The 10,445-nt window shown below is 37.9% G+C and overlaps 1 protein-coding gene across 2 annotated transcripts in view; it reads left to right on the top strand.

The window, feature by feature from the left end:
* AK5 (adenylate kinase 5) overlaps positions 1-10,445 on the top strand; it is a 331,424-nt gene that overhangs the window by 2,696 nt on the left and 318,283 nt on the right. Inside the window, exon 2 of one of the 2 annotated variants that reach the window (XM_045292114.1) lies at positions 8,051-8,146. In XM_045292114.1, coding sequence (XP_045148049.1) covers positions 8,051-8,146 — 96 coding nt within the window. Of the gene's footprint in view, positions 1-7,978; positions 8,147-10,445 lie in introns of both variants that reach the window. The other variant, XM_004699317.2, reaches the window with a different exon arrangement.

Below are 10,445 nucleotides of genomic sequence, written 5' to 3'. Positions count from 1 at the left end.
TAGAAGAAAGTATTCTTGTGTTGAGGGAGTACTTGAGTGGAGGCCCAATGTCCTTCTGCTACCTTAATACTAAATCTATAAAGAGCCACCAACCTTTTGATGAGTAGCTGACTGCCTTAACCACTGTGCCACCAGGACTCCTTACAACAAGTGTAAGGAAGGAACAAGTCAGTTTCAGTTTTATCTTATTTAGTCATGACCCATTTTATTTTATTGAATGCAGTGTGAAAAAAAAAGTCAGTGTGTTAATTCTTTAGAATTAATGCAGGCAGGCTAGAGCAGTAACAGTATTTCCCCAAACACCTGCAGAGTGGAGAAGGTCCTTCCCTGTTCATGCAGGAATCTATGTTAGGTCATTCAGACTTTGGCGCACAAATGTTTTGCTGCAAGTAGATATGACCCTCTCACCACCAGCATCAGATTCCCTAAGGCTGCTGAGAACTAAGATAATTCAAGTTTTCATGTAAAACTAATTCCATAAATTTTCAAAGTTTAGAAGCAAAGCACACATAGGCAATTAGGAAATATTCAATGACACCTTGAGGTGGCACGGTTAGCTTTTCAAAGTCATCTCATCACTGTACAAGGCTTTTCACACCAGTCCCTCTTGTAGTTGTTAGGTGCTGTGAAGTCAGTTCTGACTCACAACCCTACTTAACAACGGAATGGAACACGGCCCCGCCCTGTGCTATCCTCCCAGCTATTGTGAAGTTGGAGCTCACCATTGCCACTGTGTCAGTCCATCTCTGTGAGAGGTTTTCTCCTTTTCACTGACCCTCCACCAAGCATGATGCTCTTCAGGAGGAATTAGTCTCACTTGATAACATGTCTAATGTACATGAGATGAAGTCTTGCCCTCCTCACTTGTAAGGAGCATTCTGGCTGCAGATCTCTCAAGACAAATTTGTTCATTATTCTTTGCCAACACTTTATTAAAATGCATCCTTTCAGGTCTTCCTTCTTCTTTCTCCAGTGTTTGCATGTATATGAAACAATTCAAAATACCACAGCTTGGCTCAGATGCCCCTCACCCCTCAAAGTGATGGCTTTGCTCTTTAACACTTGAAAGAGGTCTTTTGCAGCAGATTTACCCAATGGAATACATGCTTTAATCTGTCTGCTGCTGTGATGAGCATTGATTTGTAAATCCAAGTAAAATGAAATCCTTGCAACTTCAATCTTTTTTGTTTACCATGATGTTGTTTGTTGATCCAGTTGTGAGGATTTTGTTTTGTTTTTTACATTGAAACGTAATCATATTGGAGGCCATATTCTTTGATCTTCATCAGTAAGTGCTTCAAGTTCTCATTTTCATCAAGCAAGAGTGTGGCATCTGCAAGACGTTAGTACATTTTCCAAGCCGAATGCCTCGTTCTTCCCACATCCTTCTCAGCTTGTTTACTCAGCATACAGATTGAATAAGCATGGTGGAAAGATACCACTATGAGACACACCTTTCCTGATTTAAGCCATCCTGTATCCTCTTGTTCTGTTTGAAGGACTGCCTCTTGGCCAGTGTGCAGATTCCACATGAGCACCAGTAAGTGTTCTCGAATTCCCATTCTTTGCAGTGTTATCCATAGCTTATTATGGTCCACACAGTCTAAGACTTTGCATAGTCTATAATACACACAAGCAAATATCTTTCTGGTAATCTCTGCGTTTAGCTAAGATCCACCTGACATCAGCAATGATATCCCAGCTCATCGTACAGGGAGTCAAGATAAAGAAGGTAAAGCCTTGTTACTTGATGCAAAATAAGTCCAGTCTTTACCTTCTGGGCTCAGTCTTAAGGTAAAGGTTATTTGCTTACAAAATTGAATTTTCACCAAAAATGTTGATTTGACCTCCTGGAACCATTCCAACACTAAAGAGTTTTTCACTATTCCCACATAGTCCTACTTTTGTTTAATGTCAGATTGGAAGCCCAAATTGAAATTCTCACTCTTCAGAAACAGTTCAGGGTACGAAGAGTGGAAAGTGAGCAGAACTGGAGATTAAGGTTTCCCTTCAAACTATGCAGACACAGTTTGGATGTGGCACTTCTCGGGGATGCAGGTACCTCTTGAGTCACTCGAGTACCATCTAGTCAGCTATCACTAGAATACACCACTTAGTAGGTTTCAGTAAAATGAGTAAATGATATCACTGTTAGAATCTCACTCAACACTAAATACATGCCTCATGCCCTTTTTAAATCAGGTGAGGTAAATAATGGGGAACTGTCTTTTAAGCATTAACATTAAAGTGCTCACCAACCTCAGGAATTACTATAGCTTTTTCTAAGATGTTTGCACACTCTTGAAATTAATTGAAGAGGTTATAACGCTGTCAGCTGAAAAACTGGTCCCTGGCTATCAAAGTGGCTGTTTAGCAGAAAAATCAAACCTTGGAACTTCAGTCTGAACATATCTCCATGGTTTCATTAGACATAGGAGCCAGGCAGGCCAAATGTATACTAAAAATTGGTAGGAACTATGGCTAAACTAGAGAGCAGGAATAGAGAATACACTCATCATCTAAACAGGCAAGTTCTAGATCCTGAAAAATGCCAAACCAAAGGAAAGATATCTATTAAGCTATATTGGGCCCACAAATGATGAGCGTGGAAATCCCCAATGCAGCAGCTTGAGCTAGAACAAAAATGAAAAATGTAGGTTTGGTTTCTGAATTAGACTTGAAATTACTTTCCAATTTCAAGGTCTCCAAACTTCCTAGTACTTTACTGGTGTTCCCTCTCAGAAATCTTTTAATTATTCATCAAATAAAAACTTTCCTTGTTCTGTGGTGATAATATTGTGTTACACTACCTTATAGGTGGAACACATGCTAAAATATCAAAAGTAGTTTCTAAACTAATTTGCCCCATAGTTACACTTTCATTTCATGAAATGTTTTCCTCAGTTGTGTTCTTAAGTTTAATGTGTAATCTGTGAAACAGCAATTGAATTCAACAAAATTAACTTCCCAGTAACTGAAAGCATTATGATTCTTTCTAAATCTAAAGAGTTGTTCGTGAAATTTTTTCTGAAATATTGCCAGAGCTGTATGGCATTGTGATTTAGGTGGTTCAAATCCATCAACCACTTTGCAAGAGAAAGATGAGGCTGTCCGGGTCTGTAAAAATTTATAGTCTTGGAAGCCTGTGAGTCAGAATTGATTTGTTTGCAGTGAATTGGTTTGTTATTGTTGGTGGTGGTGGTTTATGGTAATGCTAAGTGATCATAAAAACTTAGTCTATGAAATAAAACATTTTCATCATCTAAGCAAATTACTTTCATAGTGTCATAAATATGACAAAATCAAACTCAACTGCCATGAAGCTGATTCCAACTCATAGATAATTGACAGGGCAGAGTAGAGCCACTCCATAAGCTTCCGAGGCTGTAAATCTTTACCGAAGCAGACTACCTCATCTTCCTCCTACGTAGCACCTGGCGAGTTGGAACGTCCATCCTTTCGATTAACAACTGAATGCTTTCACTGCTGTACTACCAAGGGTCCTTAAAATATGATAAAATCAAGGATAAATTATTGGTTGACAGTTCTGTATGGTATTTTAATACAAGTGTTAAGTGAGCTTTATTTCCTGTCATATATATATATGTATATATATATATATACACATATATATATATGAGTAGCCAGTCATAAATTAGAATTCTAATTCTTTATCTTAAAATATCCATAGAACTTCTCTGTAATGTTTAATTTCCATCGTATACACAACATGTCCAAAGCCAAACATGCCATATTCAAAATACTTCCCATTTTCATGAGGCCATTCAAACTGGATAACAATAAACTATTTTCTGATTATTACCACATCCTAACACTCTTCTAGGATTGAAAGTTCAGTGACCAAAATAACAACCCTGAAACCTGCTCTCAAGGAGCTTCCAGATTAGCAGCAAAGTTAGGCATTAAACATAAAGCTAGAGGCACAGTGGGTGCTGTAGGAAATGATACACTGTATGGAACTCACCATATTGACAGAGATGACGGGCCTCATCTAGTGTGAGGTTCAGAGAAGGTTTCCTGGAAGAAGTGACATATTCTAACCACAGGGTCGGCAGTTCAAACCCACTAGTAGCTCCATGGAAAAAGATGAGACTGCCTGCTCCTTTAGGATTTAAAAATTTCAGAAACCCAACGGAGAAGTTTTAGTCTGCCTTGCAAGGTTGCTATGAGTCAGAATTGACTTAATTGAAGTGAGTTTTTGTTTTGTTTTGGTTTTCTTGTCATAAATGAAAATGTCAGCTAATTATGTCATTAATGATGCTGGAAATGAGAGAAATCCAGTACAACTCCTCCTCACGACATCGTCACGTCGCAGCCTCTTCATCTGCTTCAGAAATTCAGTTCCCAGTTCCCTTCCAATCTCTTTCATCTTTTTTTTTTTTAAGTAAAAGAAAGGGTGCAACCTAATCTTTATTTATAAGACACTGTGAGATATGAAGTTCCACACAGAAATAAGAAACCCAGTGAAAGGAGAGAGGCTCTGTATAGTATGTAAAGTTTAGAAGAGTTCAAGTGTAATATGTTGCAAAAATTGCTTCCCTAACATATCTGAATATTTTAAGCATTAATGATGCACATCTGGTAGTAGTGAGCACCAAGATGCTAGGTGGTGATAACACTGGTTGTGTTGGTTATATGTCAGCTTGGCTCGACCATCATTCTCAAAGTAGTGATATAATTTGTCAGTTCTGTAGTGATGTAATTTGGCAGTTATGCAACTGTGTAATTTAGCAGTCATATAATGATATAGTTAACCTTCCTGTGTGATCAGATAAGGTCATCCTCCATTTTCACAGAACAGTTTCATATAACAAACTGGTATTTGGAATCTAACCATGTCCTTAAGTAGGGAGTGGGTGTATTTTTGGAGCAAAAACCAGGGCAGAGAGCTACTATAATAAATACAATATTTCTTAACTGCTTTAGATTTGCAATTTGGAATTATTTTTGAGTTGTTACTTCCACCTTTACCATGTCTTTAACATCTACCCAATCATTTCCATTTATTCTAATCTCTCTCCAATTTAAGTCTTTCAAATCACACTTGATTACCTTCACAGCTTCCTAGTCAACCTCTCTGCTTCTAGTCTCGCCCTACTCAAATACATTCCAGCTGTCATCAGATGAAGTTTCTTACAACATATGCTTCCTCATGCCACTTCTCTATCCCAGAAAAATCCTATGGCTTTGTACCAGTTGTTCCCTCTGCCCTGATACTCAAGACTCCCACATTATGACTACACACTGCTTACCTGTCAGATCTCCTGGTTCTTACACATCTAAACAAATAAACAACACTTTTTCACAAGGCTGTTCTTCATTATTACAAATATTGATTGAACACCAACTATGTGCCCAGCAGTTTTAGAATCTGGAATATGGTCATAGATACGAGCCCAGATTTTATGGAAATGAGATTCTAAAGGACTAGGATCCCTGGTGGAGTAGGTGAGTTACACACAGGACTGCTAACCACAAAATCAGTGGTTGGAAACCTTTATCGGAGGAAGATGAGGCTTCCTACTCCCATAAAAACCCACAGGGGCAGTTCTACCTTGTCCTAAAAGATCACTATGAGCTGGAATTGAATCAAGGGCGGTGAATTTGGTTTGGGGTGCTTAAGAATATATTCTAATGGGAGAAGATGAATGAATTTATAAATGAACGAGGAAAACTCTCACATGGTGAAGTGGCAGATGATATGCAGGACATCAGAGTGATGGCCTTGAGATACATTGGTGGCTACCCTAGAGTAGGAGATCAGGAAAATGTTCTTATTGGAGATGGCATTTAAGGTGAGGTGTGGATTATGAGAAGCAGCCAGCCCTGGGACCATCAGGGAAGAGCATCTCAGGTAGTGGATTGTGATGACACGTGGGAAATACGATGACTAGTAAAGGTATTAACGGGGCTCACAGAATCAAGGGATAGTGATTTTGGGAAGATTTTTTGGCCCTGGAGACAGAGGAACATATGCCCTTGGGATGTTTTAGGGGAACGTATGCATGTGGGAATATATGTAAAAGGTAAGAGAAGAAGAGTAATAAGGAAATGTCTAGGTTTTTGCTTGGCACTGGGCAAAGTGGTTAAATTGCAAGGTAAATCAGAATACTATTCCCATGCCTTTCTCAGCATAGTCTTTGCCAGGATTTTCTAAAGAATACTCACGATCATCTGCAGATGGCTCCATTTCTTTCATGGAACTACATTGAGGCCAGTGGGTCAGTAGTCAAAGGCCTCGTTTTTTTGTATCAAGAAAGAATGGATAGTCCTGACTGGTCCAGTATCTAGGTTAAGAGATACCAGTAGTAGGCTCTGCTAAGATACACTAGTCCCCTTAGCCAAGTCCCTCATGGAAAACCAGATGGCCTCCTCTCTCCTTTGTCCTGGGCTTATTGAGTACTTAGGGTTTCTCTGTGTTTCCTGGCATAATGACACAGGGCATGAGGAAGAAGGGAGCCATGAACTAGACAACTGGTGGAGACCATCTGCCTGACTTGGGTTTGCCAGCTCTGTTCCCTGATCTTCTTGAAAATGCCATTTGTGGGTATGACTTGGAGCTTTCTTGCTTTTCCCCACCTGGCATACACTTCTCACATTGCATCAGCTGTACTTACCTTTCAAAGTTCAGCCCCTTCCACTTCTGTAAGTGCTTTTCTACTGCCTTAGCCTCAAAATATCGACCCATTAATTCATCTCCTATGGTTTTTACCATGAGAGGTATCTATTTTAGCCATGAATAGTATACAATCTTGTCTGGTGTGCATATAGCATTAGATAAAATCTTTAAATGTTTTTTATCTTTATTTTTCCATCAAATCACCCTCAGCACATTAACATGTCTGGCAATAAATCTTTATACATTCGTGTTTTAATTAAGAATGTTAAAAGTAATAAATATTAGGAAAGAAAAATTCTTTTTTTTAACCAAATTATTTCTCTTTTATTCTTTACTGCTCCTTTGATTAGCAACTTTGCTTTTTTGTAACCTCTTATCCACCCAGTAAATACCAAAACTCTGTAGCAATTTTGTAAGTGAACCCATCAATTCTTGGTCTCTCTCTCTCTTTTTTTGTCTCTGTCTCTCTTAAGGGAAAAAAAGTTTGTCCTAGATTTTACACGTGTGAACACACACACAACACACACACACACACCACACACACCCCTCCTCCTCCTTTAGTTTCAAGGGAGACAGACACGTGTCTAAAGAAGCCTAGCACAGTAGTACAGGGGTGTGTACCAGACTTTGGCTCAGGGCACTGGGGTATGGATTGTGATAAGAGCTGAAAGAGCCCCCAATAAAATTTTTAAAAATGAGTCCCTTTTTCTGGGCTAACTCGTAGAAAGAAAAATTCTATGATATTGAAAAATATTCTTCACGTAGAAAGTCTCTGCTGGTCTTCTCACTTGCTGGTTGATTATTTCTACTGGGCCACTCTGGAGTTCCTAAATTACAGTAAGAGCAGATCTGTATTTGTTTAACGAATGAAATAAATGATGAGGAAGGTTTTTACATGACAGCTGCAGATGATCGTGCAGGTTGTGCACTGTCCCCCTTAGAAGTCAACCATGATGCATACAACCTTTCAAGCAAGACTAGGCAATACGGGAAAGGTTCCTCTAGGGCACAGGTTCATAGGCCAAGTGTGACCCAGCCATGTTTTTGTAAATAAAACTCTTTTTGGAACATAGGCGTGTCCATGTGTTTATCTATTGTGTGTGCTGTCATGGATGACCATGTTACCAACAGAGATGGATGGCCCTCAAAGCCTTAACATTTACTCTCTGGCTCTGTAGGGACGTTTGCTAAGTAACCCCTAAGGAATCTTTTTTCCAGTAGGAAAAAATAAAAAACAAACTCATCGAGTTTCACATTTCATCTACCAATTGTTAAATGCAAGAAATGTTTTCTTATGCTTTTCTTTTTCCGTTCCAAAGTTATCTTACTCTTTTGCAGTAATGCCTGAAAATTCAAACTTTCCTTATCGGCGGTATGATCGACTCCCTCCAATCCATCAATTCTCCATAGAAAGTGACACGGATCTCTCCGAGACTGCTGAGTTGATTGAGGAATACGAGGTGTTTGATCCTACTAGACCTCGACCCAAAATCATTCTTGTCATAGGTATGAGAAGAGAACGCAGAATTTCATATAATTACTAGCTTTGCTTATTATTTACATTTCAAAACAGTTCTCAACAGTGTGTCTCTGTGAAAAGAGTTAAATAATGGTAAGCAAGAAAAGCAAAAGATAAAAAGACAGTGAGTAGAAATATTTTTAGCACAATTGTCAACAAAGCAAAGAAGTTTTTATAATTAGATAAGCTAATGCCTGTAGCATTTTTATAGATGATTTTCAATTTCATCCCATTACAATGTGATGGAACTGCTTTGTAATTAATTGAAAGTAATAATCTCTTCAAGATTTAGTATCCTGTGGGATTATTTATTTCATATTTAACAAAGAATAGTTGTGTCTACTTCAAGTTTTTTAAACTTAATGTGCTTTTCCTTTTATTCAACAAGCTGAATTTTCATTCACTATTTCTTTTGGATGGGATATGAATAATAATATGTTGGTAAAAACTGCTACAAATGGATCTTCTCTTTATGGCACACTGGCATTTATAAAAGAATTTAAGTTCCATTGAGAAGAAAATCTAATAGAAGCAAATGTAATAGAATTATGTTTTATACAGCAGAATACAACATCTGAGTATTAATCAAAATAATAATAGCTAATTTTAACAATTACCTCTCTGAGTATTAATGTTGAGTATGAAAATATCAGTCCAATGCCAATTCAAAAGGGATAGGTGTACTGAAAATGTTTTAAATATTTTTGAAAAATATGTTTTGACCACTCATACAGTCTAGATTTCTCAAAACCCATGAAGTCGTGCAGAGACCCTTGAACATGCACCATATGCAGTAATTGCTCACGTTCTAGTCTGACTCCTAGATGACCCGGTGAAAAAAACCTAGCATAAAATGCTCAAAACTGTTCTAGCCAGGAAAAAGGCACGCAGCCCCCATGTAGAAGAGAAGGCATAATAATGATGACAACAAGGAAAAAACATGCAAGTAAATACACCGAGCTAATAAACACATTAAGTGGCTCACCAAGCTAGACGCGACATTTGCACATTTGAAAGTGTAATGAAATATGAAATTGAAAATCATCTAGCCCTGAATTTTTAAGAAACAATATTGTAGAGAGAGAGAGATGGCAGTCTGATTTCTGAAAGTAAAATGTTTCTATGGCTGATGGCAATCACTATTATACCTTGAGTTTCTACTCTTTAAAATGCAATGTTGTTGTTGTTTTCATGTCGAAACTTTGGGGTGCTCACCTATAAGACCAGGAGGTACTTTATTGATGACGGAACTCCAGGTGAAGAACTGGACAGCATTTCACTGTTTTCTGGCTTCTGTGAGCAGAACACATTGCTTCCGTTTGGTTGTCTTTCTTGCTCTGAAACAATTGTCAGTGACTTATAACATGATGAACAATTGTAATTCGGATTGACCATAAAAATGATGTAATACCAAATGGCTTTTTTGGAAAACAGTACATATTTTTGATGCATTATGACTTTTATATGAAGATAAAATAGTTTAACAGAGAACGACCTTGGGAGAAATTCTGAAATTTCAAATCTTTCCTACTTCACATGTATTTGTTTGTGCTTTATAAATTTTGTAAAATCAACTTGCTTTCTAAGAGTAAGTCTCTGACTACAGGCTTACAGGCTGTATTATAACTTGTTAGGTGTTACTAGAATGCTCCAGAGGAGCGCTGGTGGCACAATGGGATGCAAGTTATGTTGCTAACCACAAGGTCAGTTTTTAGAAACCATCAGTCGTGCTACAGGGGATTGTAAAGATATATAGTCCCAGAAACCCACAGGGACAATTCTACGCTGACCTAGGAGGCCGCTCTGAGTCGTAATATGCACCATGACGGTGAGTTTGGTTTGGGTTCAGAATGATGCAGACCCGATGAGTACACATCACTGTTAAGGACTGAGATAAGGAAAGAAAGGAAAAATCCAACCACAGGTCATATGAGAAAATTTAAGCAATCTTCTGACTTTGGGTGAATTACCACGTAACTTTACCTGAACCTTGCAAATGTTTACTACTTTCAGCTTTGAAAGGGAGTGGGGTAGAGGAAGTTAAGATGCCCATGTGGTATTGCATATAAAATTTAAAAAACTTCTTTTTCTGGTAATACAGAATTTTATAGAAACTTGCACCGACATTAATCTCTCCTAAGTGAACATAATCATAGAATCTATGATTTGGTTAGATCTTAGCATTTATTAGAATTAGAAATAAATAGAGCAAAATTAATCTGACTCTGGCTTCAGAGAAAAGAAAGTAAAATTAGTTTGTTAGGAAGCTTAAGTAATCAAATGGAT

Source organism: Echinops telfairi, unplaced genomic scaffold (assembly GCF_000313985.2).
Source record: "Echinops telfairi isolate 266 unplaced genomic scaffold, ASM31398v2 ScPeMD7_443;HRSCAF=831, whole genome shotgun sequence".
Taxonomy (NCBI): Eukaryota; Metazoa; Chordata; class Mammalia; order Afrosoricida; family Tenrecidae; genus Echinops; species Echinops telfairi.
The sequence above is the reverse complement of the archived record's forward strand: the minus strand, read 5'-3'. Positions and strand labels throughout refer to the sequence as shown.